At 39.8% G+C, this 19348-nt stretch overlaps 1 protein-coding gene across 3 annotated transcripts in view; it reads left to right on the forward strand.

Moving 5' to 3' along the window:
- Positions 1-15655, forward strand: part of soga1 (suppressor of glucose, autophagy associated 1) — a 112247-nt gene extending 96592 nt beyond the window's left edge. For 2 of the 3 annotated variants that reach the window (XM_034145113.1, XM_034145114.1), the window contains exons 16-24: positions 1603-1746; positions 2028-2168; positions 8810-8874; positions 9036-9165; positions 9440-10015; positions 10546-10810; positions 10958-11176; positions 11374-11804; positions 13055-15655. In XM_034145113.1, the coding sequence (XP_034001004.1) occupies positions 1603-1746; positions 2028-2168; positions 8810-8874; positions 9036-9165; positions 9440-10015; positions 10546-10810; positions 10958-11176; positions 11374-11804; positions 13055-13201 (2118 nt within the window). In that variant the 3' untranslated portion in view covers positions 13202-15655. The remainder of the gene's footprint in view (positions 1-1602; positions 1747-2027; positions 2169-8809; positions 8875-9035; positions 9166-9439; positions 10016-10545; positions 10811-10957; positions 11177-11373; positions 11805-13054) is intronic. The other variant, XM_034145115.1, reaches the window with a different exon arrangement.
- The last annotated feature ends 3693 nt before the right edge of the window (positions 15656-19348 follow it).

Here is a 19348-nt window from a genome sequence, read left to right on the forward strand (position 1 = left end):
AGTAAAATGTACTTATATCTTTCGACCTCCCACAGAGAAAGAGTCAAGTTTGTTGTCTCTTTTTTTGTCAATGCCTCTTTGTCTTTTTTTATACTTACTAACCATGCCCAGAAGTCCCTTTTGTGATTATTCTAGTAAAACATAATTCATAAATCCATGCTTTTATATTCATGGCTTTACTCGTTTAAATAGAAGTGATTGAACTTAATAACTGAGTTGCGAGTCATGAACCAGACGTCTCATCCACCAATAAAAGCCTCCCTCTTACCGCCTCAGCAGTGAACCTCGTTAAGACATTGGGCTCGTTAGGTCACGTTCATCACTAACGAACAACGCTCTGTTGCCATAGGAAACGGGGGTTTGGAGTGTGTGCGTCTGTTACGCTGTGATTGGCTGCCAGACAGGCTCATTAGCATATCCTAGCGTTCCATCACTACATACGGACGCCACCGCCACAGAGCCAGACTGAGAGGGAGGATTGATGGGTCGGGTATGTTTGTGTGTGTGTGAGTGTGTCTGTTAGTAAAATGGATGGGCCTGGTTGTGTGGGCTGTGTGAACTATCAAGATCAGACGGAGGAATAAGGCAAAAAAAGAGCTGCTCATAAAAATGTTAAGCGGTCCCACCTACAGAGTCTGTGACAGCAGGGCCAGATTTATGGAGAGGAGGGGAGAGTTGTATTCATGACAAATAGCAATTATTTCTGTGAGTGTGTGTTTCTGTGTCTGTGCTAAATTATTTTAACTAAAAGCTGTTTGATGAGAAAAATAAGGGCATCGCTTTATCAACATTTTGAGGAACTTTACTTCATTAAATGTTTTTATGTTGTGCTATAGAAGTATTTTATTCAAGGCAGGACTTTTTTTGTTCATTTTATTTAACTTGTAACTGACAATGCATTATTTATTGTATTGCATTACTTTTGACTGTATAGTTGTATTACTGTATTTGTTAATGCATTAAGATAACTCATATATTATTAAAGTTTTTTTAATACCACATTATTAGATTTAAAGGTCCCCTATCATACTCTTTTTCAACAATATATTATAGGTCTCAGATATGAGATATGTGTCTGAAGTTTTTTGCTCAAAATACCAAACATATCATGCACTGTAGCATGCCGTATACCCCTCTGTTTCAAAAGTGCTGATTCTGTGCCTGTAGCTTTAAATGCTAATGCCCTGCTGCTGGCCACGCCCCTCTGAACTTCAATTCAGATTTATAAAATATCTCATGTATCTTTTTACATTGGCTTTTATTTCTATTTGAAATGTGTGTGATGTTATTATGTTTGTTCATTTCAGGACATCACGTGGTCTGTGTTTTGTTTTTATGTTGACCTTAAATGTATGCCTCATGTGGTTATTGTATTCATGTTTCTGTGGTCTTCATTTTAACTTTGTACTTGTGAAGCACTTTCTGAAATCTATTTCTGTGAAAGGTGCTATAATAAATAAACGTATTATTATTATCTAGTTAAAAATAGTTTTAATTTTGCTGAAAGAAAAAAATATATCAACTTACAGACTCCACATACTAAAAATGGAACTGAAAATGGATGGGATTTTTATATTTACCATGTAAATCTTTCCTCTTCAGCTTGAGACCAAAGCAGGCAAGGCTCTGTCCGCCACAGATGCTCCAGATCCTCCAGACCTGAAGGTGGCGCTGAAGAGGGAGTGTGAAGAGCACCAGCACCTCCTGGCCGACTCCTACGCAGCTGTGATGGACCTAACCAAGCAGGTTAGTGTGTGTGGGGTTGGAAGGCAACAGGCCTTTTTTCTCAAACTAAACAAACATAAGGGCATAAGTGGTATAAATAGGTAGATGAAGAATTTCACACTAATTGTTAATCTACCTCTGTTAAACTTCAAGCTTAACAAACTTGAAAGACCCTTGTTTAATGATTTACTTGACATCATTGTACTGTTTAAATGCATATTCTGGTGGTTTGCGCTCCACATCCATGTTATTGTCTCCTCTAATGCTTGTCTCTCTGCTGTGACCCACCTGCGGACCTACAGCTTCAGCTCGGGGAGAGGAACTGGGGCAGAGAGAAGCTGGAGCTGCTGGAGAGGCTGAGCCAGGAGAGAGCTCAGTGGGAGCAGAGGCTGCTAGAGGCCACGGCACAGCAGGGGAAGGTACGACAGGCTGCGTTTGTTTGTGTGAGTGTGAGAGAGAGAAATGTCAAAGATGAAGAAGAGATAAGCAGCATTTTTTGATGATGCAATCTGAAAGGATGGGGTGTGTGTCTGAGATAAGACAGACATGAGTTGTTGAATTAGTTGAGTTTCTTTCTACATCTAAAGTCATCTAAAGGTTTCACAGATTTCTCTGGAATTATATTAATATTACACAAAACCAAAAATGGTCGGAAAGCCATAGCTATTGCAAGAAGGCTATACACACATGGGAAATGAAGTATTGGCCAGCTAAGCACATTCAAATATATACAAGAAAAACAGCAGGTGTAATATTTGCCTTCCCCCCAGTTACATTGCCACAAATCTTACACCACCAGAACTCAGTCAAATCATAACGCAATTTTTAATGGAATTTGGGTATGCTCCCATTAGATGCATGACCTCTATTTTAGTAACATTTACGCAATATGGCCAATAAACTCTTACGCCTGTTTTCTGTCTAATTTTTTCGTCATTTCAAATCAACATAATCTGGACCCTGTATACACACCCTCTGGTTTCGAAAGAAATTGTACGCAATATGCAATACTTTTTATTTTCTGTATTTAGATACATTGTATTTGTGAGCTACTTAATTTCTAGAAAATAAGACTTTCTTTTAAACAATAAAACATCAAGATAAAATGATGAAGAGAAGTCTCAAGATAAAAAAAAGGTTTCCTAGTTTTTTCAAAACTTCAAACCCATTGATCTATTTCTCAAACTGGACATTTCATCCTCTCACCAGTTTGTGTAGAAGCACAGCTGCTAGTTTATTTTAATATAAGAGCATTCAAATACACTAGTTACACCTTAGAGCAAGGCAGTCACTTTTTGCTGTTGCGAAAAAGCTTTCAAAACTATTTTAATATGCTAGAAGAACGCTGGACATAGTTTTGCAAATAACAACAGCAGTTGAATAAAAAAAATAAAACACAAAACCTGACATTTAATGCAGATTCTTTGCTGGAAACTTCTTTGTACATGTATTTGTGGCTGTATCACCACTATGGTTATAATAACGTAAGAAAAAGACAAAAAATGCATGTAACTGCTGTGTTAGGGTGGTGTTTTCCTCTCAGGATACTTTGCTGACGTCGACAGTAACCACAGCTGTTAATGCCATAATGTGAGCATGTTTATTATTAAGTTGAGGTCAACAGGAAAACATGGTCAGTCTGATCTGCTGATTATACACGCACAGCGCAGTCACTGCCAAGCTGCTGCATGTCTGGTAGGGAGGAAGAGGGTTACATCAGTGTTTAAAGTGGTCGTTAGTCAGTGGGTTCGTCCATAAATACACACAGAAATTCAGATACACAGTTAGTAGGTCAGAGCTCCTCCATCATTTCTCCCCTGTCTGCTGCATTTGAGGTTTTCGGTCTGTGGCCGTCTTTGTCCTGCCTTTTTTACCCTCCTTTTCCTTCCTCCTGTGTGTTGACTGAATCCCGTATCACTCCTTCCATTTTTTGTCCTGCACTGGAAACTGCTATGAGGATGAAGCTCGTCATGGTTTAATTCACTCTGTCTCAGTCTCTCTGAGTGTGTCTGGGTCACGCTCCGTCACCCGCAAATCTGATATACTATCTACGCTTCTTGTATGTTATACTGAAGCCAAGCAAATACATCTGACATGTTGTTATAGTGCCCTCATCAGGGCTATTAGTGTAAAAGTAGCTGAATTTGTTTTTAAAGTTAGTTAGACATTAGTCATTGCTATTGATATTGACTTATCAGATGTTTACTTATAAATCCATTTAGTTAATTTTATTTTTAATTTAATGTTTTATTTTTGATGAAATGGGATGTTAGTGTAGATTGGTATACGTTTTCTACTTCTACGTCGAGCACATAAAGCTTAACCAACTAACTGTGTTCAAATGAATATTATTTAACACCCTTTATTATTTATGAGAATATATTATTCAAATATTGTATGCAATTAAACTGTCCGTTTTTAGATCGGAATGGTTAAGTTTGCATTTGTATCTGAACCATTTCCATCAATTATTTTTCATTTTTGTAAAAATAAATTCAACAATCTATCCATGATTTTTAAATAACCATTTGCACTATTTAAATAACACTTTCAAGCAAACATTTGAACCATTTATTCATTACTTTTAGCTAATTGATTCCACCACGTGTCCATTTCTTTAACTGTTTTAGATTTCAATTGTTTATCCATGACTCAAAATCAGTGTCAACATGTATCCATTGCTCTTAGCTCCCTATTGTAAACAACCTCTATTAACCAACTGCTTAGCCTTCTCTGCTTGTTGACTACATTATTGTCTTCAGGTGTTGCAACTGACTTAATATGTGCATATATTTGTTCAAAATGAGTTGAGCTATTCCATATTCTTCCCATGTGCCCCCTTGCAAATGCAGAAGTGCCCCCTTGGGTAAGAGCACCTCTGTTTGAGAATCACTGAACTACAGTAAAGTTAGCTTTGGAGGAGGATTGCAGGTGAAAGTTTATGTGTACAACTAAGCACATTATCTGCAGATGTCCTTTCCCCCTCTCCACTCTCACATTGTCTCTTTCCTCTGAGGGGAAAGCTGTAGTGAGGGCTCCACTACAGCGCGGAGCTCGCTTTAAGCGTGCCGTGTCGTGCCGTACCCGTTTTTGGTTGCGCTTCCACTAGGCCTAGTTACGGCCCGGCCCGGCCCTGGGCCACTTTTTCACCTCTTTTCTGGCCCGACAAAACGGCCTATACAGACATAAATAAAGCAGCGACTGTATTCACCATGACACAGGCAGTCTGTGGTGTGTACTTGTTTAACTTTTGTCGAGTTTCTGAACATATATAAGGAGCTGTGAGCTCTGAGTGCTAACAGCTAACGGCTGTGTTGTGTTTCTGGAGTTCTCATTGAAGATGACGTCACGGCTCCGCCTACACTGCGTTACTATAGTAACTACCCCAGTTCCTAAACTGTAATGGAAGCGCAGCATGAAGTGAGTCGGCCCTGTTAAGGCCCAACGCGGCCAAGCCGTACCGAGCCGTACCGAGTGTGGCCGAGGCCGACCGTGTAGTGGAAATGCGCCAAAAGAGATCACCTCAAGTGTGAAAGGCACTGACTCAGCATCACTAATCAAATCAAATCAAATCAGGTTTTATTTATAAAGCACATTTTAAAACGATTTTTGGTCGAGCCAAAGTGCTGTACATACAAATAATAAATAACACATTACTACAATCGCAAAAACAGAAGACAATAAATTACAACAGCAAATATAAAAATCAAACACAGGGAAAAGTCAGGAGTCGTGCTCCGCTCTGACTAGAAGGCCAGGGAGAAGAAGTGTGTTTTAAGAGTAGATTTAAAAACCCCTAGGGTCTGGGCCGACCTCACATGGAGGGGCAGAGTGTTCCAGAGCCTAGGGCCAGCTGCTGCGAAGGCTCGGTGCCCTCGGGTTTTGAGCCTGGTCTTGGGCACTACCAGCAGCAGCTGGTCAGCAGACCGTAAAGCTCTGGCTGGGGTGTAGCAATGGAGGAGTTCTGCTATATAGGCAGGAGCCAGCCCATTTAGGGCTTTAAAAACAAATAAAATGATTTTAAAATCAATTCTGAGCCGAATTGGAAGCCAGTGTAGTGAGGCCAGAATGGGGGTGATGTGGTCACGCTTTTTGTGGCCAGTAAGAAGACGTGCAGCAGCGTTCTGCACTAGCTGCAGGTGTCTAATTGACGCCTGGTCCATACTCACATACAGAGCGTTGCAGTAATCCAGCCTCGAGGTAACAAAGGCGTTAATAACCCTTTCTAGGTCTTTAAAATATAAAAACGACTTGGTCTTGGCCAATAGTCGTATTTAAAAAAAGCAGGTTTTGACTACGGTGCTGACCTGCTTATCAAATTTAAAAGCGCTATTGAAGGTCACTCCAAGGTTCATGACAGAGGGGAGGATGTTTTTTTTGAGGGAGCCCAGAGTATCAACCGGAGAGGCTGGAGGTTGGGGTCCAAAAAAGATGACCTCAGTCTTACTCTTGTTTAGGTTGAGGAAATGTTGGCTCAGCCAGGATTTGATCTCTGTCAAGCAGTCCATCAATAGCTGTAATGAGTTGACATTGGAATTGAGAGGCAGATAGATTTGTACATCATCGGCATCAGAGGTGGGAGTAAGTCCTACATGTGCAAGTCATGAGCAAGTCTCAAGTCTTGACCTACATGTATCAAGCAAGTCCCAAGTCACTGTGGTGAGAGTCAAGCAAGTCAAGTCAAGTCATTGCTCAGGTCAAGCAAGTCAAGTCAAGTCATACGAAATTCTGAGGAATAAGCCCAGTTTCCGCATTTAAATCAAACAGTGGTTATGAAAATGGATTCAACCCACACTATGATCTTCATTACATACACAGTTAATCATTTGAAATCTAATTTAGACCGATGACAATCATATTAGATTCATATTAACCCTAGAACTGCAGACAATATAGCTAGGACTCAGTCAAAAAGTCTGTTCAAAAAGGCAGAATTCCAGGTAAGAAAATCATATATGGCATTTGCCATTACACATATTTAATTTAAATGTCTGTTAACACTAGAACCGCCAACAGCGTCAGCACCTACATAGATATCATTTTCAAATCATTTAATTTGTTCCTCTTCATCATTTCCTTATAAACTAAGTAGGACGATTTAAAACTCACTTAATTGGGTTAATTTAGAAATGGCTTCAGTTTATCATCATAACAGATCAAAAAGTTCAGATTCATTTTACAATAAATCAAGGAATGATGCACTTCTACAACAAAAAAAAACATAATTAAAACATTTAAACAAACTACTAAAAGTAGATGAACTACATTATTCAAAAGTTTACAGTAACTTCTGATAACACAGGGGAAATAAACGAGGCATCTCTTTTCCTCTCTCTCTCTCCCTCTCCTGACAGCCCGTCAGTATCAGGGTTAGTCAAAATGAATCCCTTGGCGGTTCTAGTGTTCATTTACAGTTTTGTCTTCTCTTTGTAATGCTTAATCGATTTGAAACCAAGTCTAACGTAGCTTAAACTTAACGTTAGCTTTCTAGCTAACACAACACATCCACGCACCTTTCTCTGTGATTTTTTTGTAGTGACGAATGAAGTTGAATGTTTTGGTGGTCGTGTCACTGATCTTTATGCTGCAGACCCTGCATACCGCTGTTCTCTTCTTATTATCGACAACATAATCCTTGAATCCAAACTTGACTATTTGTGGAGTAACGCTAGCCGCTGCCATGTTAACTGACACTCCTGCCGTCTAGTGGGTTGCCAGGTTTGCGCGCACGGCGCTATAATCACCCAATCACGTTTTTTCGAAAAAACTAAACGTAATATCTCACTACAAAAACAAACGCAAATATTTAATTTTAAAAAGTCAAGTCCTTTCAAGTCATCTGTCTCAAGCTTAAGTCAAGTCTCAAGTCATGAATACCAAGTCAAAGTCAAGTCAAGTCTTTTATCAATGTTAGTCAAGCAAGTCTCAAGTCAAAAAATATGCGACTCGAGTCTGACTCGAGTCAAGTCATGTGACTTGAGTCCCCACCTCTGATCGGCATAACAATGGAAGGGGATATTGTGTTTTGTAAGAATTGAACCTAGGGGCAGTATGTACAGTAGAAAAAGGATGGGGCCCAGAATCCAGCCTTGGGGAACCCCACAGGTAAGAGGGGCTTTGGCAGAGGAGAAGGCACCTAGCTGCACTGAGAAGCTACGGTCTGTCAGGTAGGACCTAAACCACGCAAGGGCAGAGCCTGTGATGCCAGCGGACTGTTCAAGCCGTGACAACAGGATGCTATGGTCCACAGTGTCGAAGGCAGCTGTCAGGTCTAACCGCACCAAGACAGCTGGGCTACCTGAGTCGGCGGCTAGGAGCAGATCATTAAAAACTCTTAAAAGGGCTGTTTCAGTGCTGTGCATGGGTTTGAAGCCAGACTGAAACTTTTCATGGATGCCATGCATGGTTAAAAAAGACTGCAGCTGGGCATAGACTACTCGCTCCAGGACTTTAGATAAAAAAGGTAGCTGGGAGATGGGCCTAAAATTTGCGAGAATGGAGGGGTCGAGATTTTTCTTTTTAAGTAGTGGCTGGACCACGGCATGTTTGAAGGCAGCTGGGACACATCCTGAGCCAAGAGAGGTATTTAAAAGTAATAAAATACTTGCTCCAACTGAATCAAAAACATCTCTGAGAAGGCACTACAGTATCTCTGTGTATGTGTGTGTGTCTGTGTGTGTGTGTGTGTGTGTGTGTGTGTGTGTGTGTGTGTGTGTGTGTGTGTGTGTGTGTGTGTGTGTGTGTGTGTGTGTGTGTGTGTGTGTGTGTGTGTGTGTGTGTGTGTGTGTGTGTGTGTGTGTGTGTGTGTGTGTGTGTGTGTGTGTTTGCATGCTATCTGACTACCACAGATTATACTAGACAGTCTCCACTTCCTCCTGCCAACACAGCTTCAGAGGAAGTGGAGGGCAACGTAAGGAATGTGTCCACAGTGGATGTCTTCCAGCGTGTGTGTAGGAAGGCAAAATGCTACAAGAACAATTTGTACAAATGATGCAGGGCTTTTACTTTGCTAATAAGCTACTTAAGTATTTCTGTGGTTTCCTTTTTACTGAGAACCAGGGTGTTTTTTCTTTTGTCTTCTCAGTCAAAGTCATTAGGCGGCGAGTCCTCTGCGGACACAGGAGTCACTAATGGAACAGGATCGCCAAGGTAACAATTACCAACAAGACCTTACATTACTTAGGTTAAAATGAACCCCTAACATGTGGAAGAAATCAGAACATTTCTAAAATAGTGTTATAATTATTGTGTTGTATGTGACATTGCTTCTCTTTTCTCATAAATTCCTTCTTACACTTTACAATCAAAAGAGCCAAATCCACATCAGAGCTTTCCGGTGCAGAAGTCGACGGATCAGCCAATCAGGAGCAGAGGATCCAGTTTGTAGTCCCTTCGCTTGGTGACCTCACCAGGAAGAATTGGACCTACCTGACCAATGAGGTGAATGATTTCATTTAAAATGTTGAGTTTTTGTTTGTATTTCTTTACTTCTATATATTAAACAACACAAGTAAAACAAAGATTGATTACATTTGATATCATATAAAAAAATATTCATTTTTAAACCATATACTCATATATAACATTGAGACATTAATTATTAAAGCTAATTAACTTAGCTAAGATAGTTGCAATATCGTCCCCATCCCTTATAAAGACTGCATATTACAAATTATAATGATTGTATCCCGTTTCCCTTTTGTCCCTGCTCCAGACCCCGGAGGTTGGGGACACCTGTAAGACCTGGGACGGCCCCAGCGGCTCCTGCAGCAGCTTGGTGGGATCAGAGCTGGATCTGGAGTCGGTCCAGAGGAGCCACACGGCCCCGGACCGCACCGGCATCCGGATCTACTACAGCCCCCCTGCTGTACGACGCATGGAGCACCACCGGAGGAGCCAGGAGGCCACAGAGCCTCAGCAGGCCCAGAACGGGAGCTCTGACCTGGGACTGGCGGGCCCGGATGTAGGCATGGCTCCGGAGGAAACCGTTGAGATTCAGCAGCAACAACCTTCACCCTCCTTCTCATCCTCCTACGAGCAGTGGCTGAGCTCGCTGTCCAAGCAGCACAGGGAGCTGCTGGAGAGCAGAAGTGGCTCTATCGCCGGTTCGATCCCCAGCAACAGTAGCTCAGTTGATGGAATGACACCCTCGTCAGCTTTCCATGGTCTGGAGATCGGGGAAATTTCAGCCAACTTGAGTGATGACATGAAGGAGATGACCAACTGTGTCCGCCAGGCCATTCGCTCGTCCTCTCTGGAGAGGAAATCCACCAAGGAACCCGGAAGCCAGGTAGTTTCCTCTTTTTAGTAGAAACTCAGTTTTTTTAATCCAACAAAAATCTGTTGAAGCATAGCTTTTTCTAAACATTTATAAAGGTATATTAAAGTTTATGGAGTTATTCCGTCTATTAGGATATATTTATATAATAAGTACTTATTTGGACTGTAAAGTAGTGGAATGATGTGATGTGTAAACAATGACTAAAGTAAGATTTCTAATAATCACATTTTCATACATCTCAATCGTTTATTTTACCCTAAAGTTTATTTGTATTTTATTTTATTGCAATTTTTTTAGGGCAATATGTTATTTAGAACCTGGTTACATTAGTTTGTAAAAAGAATACTGGAAACGTCTTTAAAATATGCAACAACGCTGTCAGATGTCACTAAGTAATTAGAAGATTTTGCAGTATACTAACACATGAAATTATCTAGTGTACGTTTAAGGAGAAATCATCATATTCTGAATCATTTCTCTTCAATAGCGGTTCTTTGTTGTTTTTTTCACTGTCTCAACGCCTAACATTCTCCCTCCAGGCGATGGGCATGTCCACCCGGTCCACGCAGACTGCCACACAGTACGTAAGCATCGGGCTTCAAACCGACATCCTTCCAGGCAGCAGGGTGGCGGGTTTACACTCCAAATCCTGGTCTCCTCGCCCCTTGCCGACAACCAACTCGCTAGCATCCGCCAGAACCCGGCAGATATCCACCTCCCTGGATAAAGTTCACAGCCGCATCGATAGACCATGCTGTTCACCAAAGTATGGATCCCCGAAACTACAACGCAGAGTGTCTTCTGGTAATTACACTTTGTCCTCTAAGCTTTGGTTTTAGAGTCAGAGAGCCTTTAATCACAATTATTGAATCACCATTGATATGCTTCATAGATCTTCCATGTTAATACTTTTGTTTGAGAGAAAGAGACATCCATCTGTTGTGTTTTTAGGCTCCACTTCCAGACTGGATGGGAGTACCTCCTCCAGGGACCGCAGCCTGTGGAGCCTCCAGCAGAGATCCCTGAGTGGAGGCGGAGGCTCTGCCTGGGCTCGCTCCACCACCACCCGGGACAGCCCCGTGCTGAACGGCCTGAATGACGGCCTCTCTAGCCTCTTCAGCTTGGTGGAGCACACTGGAAGCACAGAGTCGCTCTGGAGGGGGGATGGAGGTAAGATTAAAGTGAACTATCTAATGCGAAGCACTGATGAGTACAACATTCCCAACCTTGCTTTGACATCTAAAGTCTCTATTCTCTATGTAATGCTGTTGACAGCACAAGCATGCCTCCAGAATTAAATGTGTCTTGTTAATCATCATTTATCAAAATAATTATAATACCTGCCTTGGATCCGTGTTTTCATTTAGGAGCCAGCCAGGGAGCCAGTCCAGCACGGCAGCCTGCTGCAGCGGGGAAACCCACTGCTGTGCCACTCTCTACATGTGACCCCGGCCCTCAGCGGTACGGAGGCCTGGTCCAGGAGTTCTTCAGGAACGTCTGCAGCAGCCGTGGCCAGGGAGCAGTCACCCTGCCTGGGGAGAGACCACTGAGAGACTCCAATGGCAGTCTCGGAGGTCTGAGTGTCTTGGGTAGTTTTGGCGGCATTGATGAACCTAAACCAGAGTGCGTGTCGGCCGGGGTTGGAGGAATCGCTGCGCTGAACGGAAGCAACGACAATGTGACCCGGATCGTCAATAAGAGGTTTATGAGACAGTCAACCGGGGAGGAGATGATCAATATCATGGGAGGAGGAAAGGAACTGATGAGCAACACGGGGGCTGCAGGAACTGTGACGGAGGTGAGGCCATTTGAAATGCGCTTATGATTTAAACTGACCATAACATTGGTTTTGCTTCTTTCAGCCCCTTTACATTGAATACCATTTACTTAACATTACAGCTCTTTATTTGCAAAGGACTGATCTAGGTTTTAATCATTTGTGTGTATTCTTCCTACTGTTCCAGTAAACAAAAAACGTTTTTTTGAAAACCATGCTTTAAAGGGGACCTATCATGCAAAATGCACTTTTTTATGTCTTTTATACATAAATATGTGTCCCCGGTGTGTCAGGGAACTCACGCAGCGTCATAAAATAAAACCCTCTCTCTTTTCCTCCGTTCCAAAATCTCTAAAAACGGGGGTACAACGGAGCTGATCCAGATGTGCGTCCGATATGACGTAATATCGGAAATGTGGACCCACGGCACTATCAGAAACCTTGCTATCAGAAACAATGCCCGACTGTTTTGGACGTAATATGGTCGGTGTTTACATTAGCATCGCTAACACTCAGAGCTAACCTGTACTGGATAGAGCATGTGTGTGAAGAAGCAGGAAATAAAAAGGAACTCACCTTGTGGTATAACCGGCAAGAGAGAAAGCCTTTGAGCTCCATACTGTTTCAGAAATAATCCTTGATAATCCATGATATGGCGTTTCATCACGGCAGTATTTAGTTTAGACGGTAGCTGCCGGGTCCCGCATGAGCTCAGCCCCCTCCTTTCTTATTTTTTATCAATTTTCTTTTTTTTAAAAGCTTTATACCCAAAATCAGCACTTTTGAAACAGGAAGTGAAATAGAGGGATATGAGGCATGGCTAAAAAGGGTGATCTTTTTGGTATTTTGAGCAAAACACTTCATAGACATGTTTTTTATATATCTGACACCTATGCTATTGCCTACAAATAGCATGATAGGTCCACTTTAAAGTTCTCAAATTTGTTCTGATTTCCATTAAAATGCCAATAGGTTCCATTCACTTTTGTACACTATGATATTTAATTTGACTCTTCCACAGCTAGTTTTGTATTTATTATTTATCTTGATGTTACATGATTATCCCCAATTTGAGTCTTAAATATCAAACATATTAAAAATACTACTTGCAATAATTTGACTGTATAGGAGAAATAGCAGTGTAATTTGTAAGCCTACTGTCAACATCATCATTGCGCCCAACAATTATATATAATATTGTCATCAATCCCAGCGGTGTGGTATTTGATTCTTCCTTTTTTAAAGCTCAGTCAAACCTTTCCATTTCCCAGGATGCACCTTGTGACTGTGCTGCCCAATCTTCCTGCCCAGCTCGACCATCGAGAGCAACAACCCGCCATTCGCTCGGCCAGTGCAAGCACCGCCCACAAGAGTCTCCTGCAGCACCAGAAGAGAAGAGTGACACCTGCAACGAGTGATGTCACTCCTACTGCCACATCTAAAGACCACACACACGCACAATCATCCTGATTCTTCACTGTACACCACTGCCATAAAATCCCACTTTTTCTCACAACAGCATGTACATACACACCTCCAACCACCTGCCACACAGGTGCACTGCCAAACATTACACACACCTCTAGCACAGACTGCCCCACAAAGCCACTGCCACATCCACACAACATCCACTAACTAACACATAACCCAGGCAATTATTTCACTTGTCTTGGACTGTACATTTTCTGATGCCAAGGACAGGGAGGACCGAAACTCCAACCCAGCAACAGGTCCAACCATCGCAAAACTACCAGCAGGGCATAAAACATAAACACACACATTTATAATCTGACACATTTAACTCAACAAGAACTCAACGAAATGAAATGAGTGTCTTTCAAGTAAAATTCTGATGTCAAGACTGGATGTACTAACCTCCCCAACCCTAATTAACAGAATGACAGGAAATAAAAATGGTCAGTTTTTAAATGGAAAAAACATGGAAAGTAGCCATGTCGGAGTTATAGATAAGCAATGAAAAAGTGCTGGATATCTCCAATGATTTCTCTCTGACCCTTGGCATTAACACGCATGCTTGGCCGGGAGAATCAATTAAGCCTTTTTGATTGATTAGCACAATAACATTCCAGCAAGAGACTCCAATGTATCTGAAAAAACGCCACCTCTTGAAGACATCTGATCCAGTTGCAGACTAGTATTCAAATGTTCTCCTATTACAGTTGATAAAAGGACAAACTCCACTTCTATTTGACTGCAAATCCCAGCATGATAAGACTGGGACATCGTTGATGGATTTTTGGACTTGTAAGCTCTATAAAGGCTGATTTGAGTGGACTTCCTAACATTGTTGTTTGGTAACAGACCTTAACAAAAAGCAAAGCTCCTCAGGCGGGTTTAGTTTTAACTTTCCCACGTGTTCCCAGAATAGCTTTGGCCAGAAATACGGGGATGTTTTGTGGCACTGTAGCCATGGCTTCAATCTTTTAGATGTAAGAATAATTTCTTCAAACGTGTTACACTCCAGATGTTGATTGGGAAAATGATGGTTTTATATGTTTTGAGATATTGAGATTCCTCTTGTAACCATTGATAATCTGACAAATACAGTCCTACAGCACATTACAGTTGGTTACACTTTCTGTGTAACCACAAACCCAATCTGTGATTTAGTAAATCAAGATTTCGCTTGGCATTGGAAAGAGATGCACTAATATCACTTTGTTTTAACATATAGTACCAGTTTTGCCTCAAACATTTCTTTGGGTTATGCTACACAAGTCCAAACCAAAAAATTAAATGTATTCCATTTCTGTAGAAAAAGTACAGAAAAAGAACACTACATATTCATGTCACATGTGACTTTTAGAACCATATTAACATCATTGGGAATTTATTTAATAACAATAATAATATCGACTTGATATCCATCAACTTTATGTGTGCATTCTTACAATCTGTGCTACCAGGGATCAGATATGAAGCGTGTCCAAATTCAAAATTCTAATATACCATAGTTTTGAAACGTAAGTTAACTCTAAACAGTGTCCAAGTAGAATTCAGTCAATGCATTCCTTTTATAACGTCTTTATCAGATGTGTGTGTTACTTTATGTGCATTTAATGATTACATTTCCAGCAATCTGGTGAACCAGTGCATCATTTCTAGGTCTAGTAAGGAGATTCCTCTTCAATCTTCTCTCACCCACAACTGTCCTTGTGTTAGTACTAGACAGACGGTGCCCCTACTGTATGAAATCTATTCACAGTTTGAAAATGTAGCATCATAATGTATTCTTGGTTAAAAAGCTAAGAGCTATGACTGTCCATCTGCAGCCACAGTAGTAGTCACTGAACGTTTTTACTTTACTTGATTTATTTAATTTGGTATTTTCAAATTGTTAATGTATGTCCTTCTTTACCTACATGGCAGTCGAATCCAATATGTCTTTAGTAGGCTGTCTGCACTCTTAAAAGAAAATATGGGAAAGAAATAAAAGGCTGAAAAATATATAACATGGGAACAGACACAAAAGGTATTGGTGAATTAAAACCCTAAAAAATACAGTTAACTGAAAACAATCATATTTTATTCTCTTATCTCTTTGTTATCCATGTAGTTATATTTCTAATCAATCAACAGAAATTCAAAGTGCCTGTCAGATTACCTACCACATTCAAACTGGACTCCATGTAAAGACATACAAACAAACCCAGCATGTTGTTTTTTTTCAATGGGTAAAATTGTTTTTCTGCACATAATTGCGATCATGCTTTATTAAAGCTATGAAGTACTGTACCACGGTGCGATGACATAATGGTTTACAGGTAATGAGGATAAAGTATACATGTATGGTCCTTTTTATACCAAGGGTTATTGTACTTCTGGAAATTAAATTATAATTTTTTTGTTCATTTTATATGGATACTTTTGCTGATTTATTACACTAATGTTTCTATTCTTTCTATTTAGTTATCATGGTGCTACTTTTTGTAAAGTCTGCTGTGATCTATTTGAATATGTCTCTTCCACTGTCTGTGTATGAGCTAAAGTCCAGCATTTCTCCTTTTCTGAACACCATTCAATGATTCAGCAGTTTAAAATGGGGCATTACAGTAACAGTGCAAATAACACAGTGAGGAAAACCCACAGCCTAAATACTGCTGTCTGTCTCCACTGTGGCCCTCACTAATGCTAGAAAAACAACCGACTGAAACCATTCACTTCTTCAAAAGCTTCATGCCACAGGAATAGACTGTCTGATTTTTTACCCAAATTATACAGGTTGTTTTAGCCAAGCAATCTCATGAAATCATATAACCTAATTTAAAGACTTCCATGTGACCCAAAATAACACAGTTTATAAGGTTTAGTACACATTAATTCCTTTCTTCATACCACAATGATATTTTTCAAATGAATAACCACATCTGGTGTAATCACGGAAGAGAAAATAATTGATAAGCTAAAACTTAGCTCGCTAACAAGCTAACAGGTTAACTTTGCAAATCAGCTACAGTGACTTGCCAACTATTTTTCCTGCTCACTATACCGATCTTAAAGCCTAATCCACCTTGCTGCCCCTCAATATGTTAGCTATGTTTTCAACAATGATATATTTAACTAGTTGGCTAGATTTTCTGCTTGTGTTTGGCGCTAACATAGTTAGCTGTTTGCATTTGCTGCAAACAGCTATGTATGCTAACACAGTCGACGAGGTCTGGCACATTGTATCATACCAAAATCCAGATGACCAACAAAGCTGATCCATATGTAGTGTACAGTACAAGCAGAACTTTCAAAACATAACAAAATATAAGCATAAGAACACGTCAAAATTTGTAAAAAAAAACCTGTACAAAACAAACAATTTACATCAGTTTTGGCAATGATACATTTCAAATGTTTGACAAAAATTAGACACTAATGCTAAAGCTATTTCCACAAATGACAGGACAAACTGCATGTCAAGACAGCATTTAGCTGTCAAGCTAACCACCATGTTATCAATAACTTTCAGAAGGAGTTATTCAGTGTCATTGTAAGAGAGAAATCAGATACAACCCAATACTGGGCTACCAGATCTTTGCCAAAAATCTCAGAATACAGTAGAAACGAAAGCCCAAAAAAGCTTGTGAAGCTGACAACAGTAGAGAGTGGCCCTGCAGTCCAATAATGGCTCTAATATTAGGTTTTGCACCATTCCTTCTTTTTGGATACAATTATGAATCTGGAGGAAGCAATTAACCGTTGATCAATAGCTGATCAAAACAATCAATGGGACTTAATGTGAAATATACCAACAAAGAAAAAGCACAAACCTGGAACAAATTACCATTTAAAAAAATACCCCAATGAAAGTTATTAGAGAAATGTTGTCAGCATTCACCTAAACAATTGTGACATATTGATCATTTATAATTTCAGTACAAATATTTAATCAGTGATAGAGAAATGTAACTTCTAATATATTGTGCATTGATCTTTAAAATATTTGGTTCCAGTTCTGGGGCCTGATTACTGTTATTATTTATTCTCACTGTTATTGATAAGGTCACTTCGTGCCTTTTCTCTACAAAGATGTCTTGGTTAATTAAAAATCTTATTTTTCTGCAAATATTTTGCTACATCTAAGTACAAACTTGATGATGATTAATTACAACTGGAGTTAAGATCGTCTTTATTTATTGTTTTGCAGTAGGTGATTACTGCTGTGTTTACATTAATCTTCAATGGTTGCTCATCTAAATACATTCTGACGGACAATACGTGTTGCAAGCCAATAAGGGATCTCAGATTGAGAAGAACAGAAGGCTATGCTTTAGAATTAGTTTTGCCTCATTTTTGTGTAGCCAGACCTCCAAATTGTTGAAATGTGGACAGAGGTTATGCTTTGGTCAAATGTTTTAGCCAACCTCCACTGTTTGTTCTTTTGCTGTTATTGCAGAGTGGAGCGAAGCCCTGTATTTTTGACTCATGATACGTTAGACTGTTCCAGCAAATGTTCAGGTTGTGGTGAAACTGCCACTGTTGTTTTGATGCTGGGTTCATGTCATATAAGGCGCAAAACACTATGGAACAATAGTTTTTTAACTTATAAAAACAGATTATAATTAGTCTGTGTTATTAAACGTCCTCCGATAGAACATCAGATGTGACATATCATAGCTGGAAATGCACCTCAGAGCTCCAACTGGTGTTTACTATCACAGATGAATTTTCCTGCATTTACTATAAAGATGTAGTGCCGCAGTCCGCATGAGACTCAAATCTTTCTCTGACTCTGATGTCATAGAGTGCCACAGTGACGCGTACTACTGTAAAACCCGGAAGTAAACTCCTTCCGGTTCCTTCGACAAAAACCAATGCAATTTCTCCATAGGATTTTGGAAAATAGCTCGAAATAAGGTCTGTGGTTGACACAAATTGAAGAGACAGATCACGTTTTGTTCACCCGGATAATATCCACATGTCAACCCTACTTTTATAATTTTCTAATCATAAATCTAATCGATAGATTTATGATCGATAGATTTATGATTCGAACCGGAAGTGGTAAAATGCTAACTTACTTCCGGGTTTTAGGACGCGTCACTGTGGCACTCTATTGGTCAGTTCTGTTTCTGCCTCTCCAGCCTTTTCACCTGCCTGGCAGGTGTTACATTTGCTCCTCCCCCTCAGGTTATAAGTACAAAACATTGCAGCCAATGAAAGACAGTTATACCGTTCACACAGCATCACCAGCCAATGATGGATCAGTTCTTACAGGTTGCATGGCACAAACCATGAATGTCATTATTGTCCCTGTAAGCCTGTTAAAAAAAGCAACATGTACCTTTTCAGCCTTTTTAACATGTGTCCATACCATTCATATGATTATTACATCTTGGGAATATGTAAATAGATTTGTAGCTGTTCATAATGTTAGCTAAACAATTATCTAGAGACTGACCTGTATATTTGCATTATATAACCTGCTCTTTTTTTTTTAATAACTCTTGTTTCTTGAATAAAAAGAGAATGCAATGAAAGACAAATAAAACGAGTAAACAGTAAGGATATTTCCCCCCTTGTATTGAAATGTTAAAAGAGTTTTCAGTTTTGTACTCTATCCTTTTGTTTCTTTGAGAAAAGCTGAATGTCAACAGCTGATCTGAACCAGGTCGCTGTGGAAGTATGTAGCTCTCCATTTATAGACCACACTTGAGCATTTCTTCTGTACATAGATGCATTTTGAAGTTGATAAAAAACGTTAAAAAGGTTGGGGATTTTTGTTTTTTCCAATCAATGTAGCTTGTAAAACAAGATATTAAAACTGCCTCCTGTTTGTCATAGAATTCACAAATAAATGTTTGTTGGAATTTAGCATGGTTTGTTTTTTAATCATTTTGTACTTACTGGTTAAAATGGCCCTTGTCCCCCTCAGCTGTGCTTTCCATTTTTTCTTTTATATCTTTACAGATAAGTTGTAACAGGTCAAGTATGGCATAGTTTACATATCGGGAAAAACGACAGACATAGTATACTATGTATGTAAAAAATATTAAAACACACAAAGTAAAATATGTTCAAAATATGAGAACAATTGACATAGTAAAATATGTTTA

This window comes from Trematomus bernacchii, unplaced genomic scaffold, assembly GCF_902827165.1.
Source record: "Trematomus bernacchii unplaced genomic scaffold, fTreBer1.1, whole genome shotgun sequence".
In the NCBI taxonomy this organism is placed as follows: Eukaryota; Metazoa; Chordata; class Actinopteri; order Perciformes; family Nototheniidae; genus Trematomus; species Trematomus bernacchii.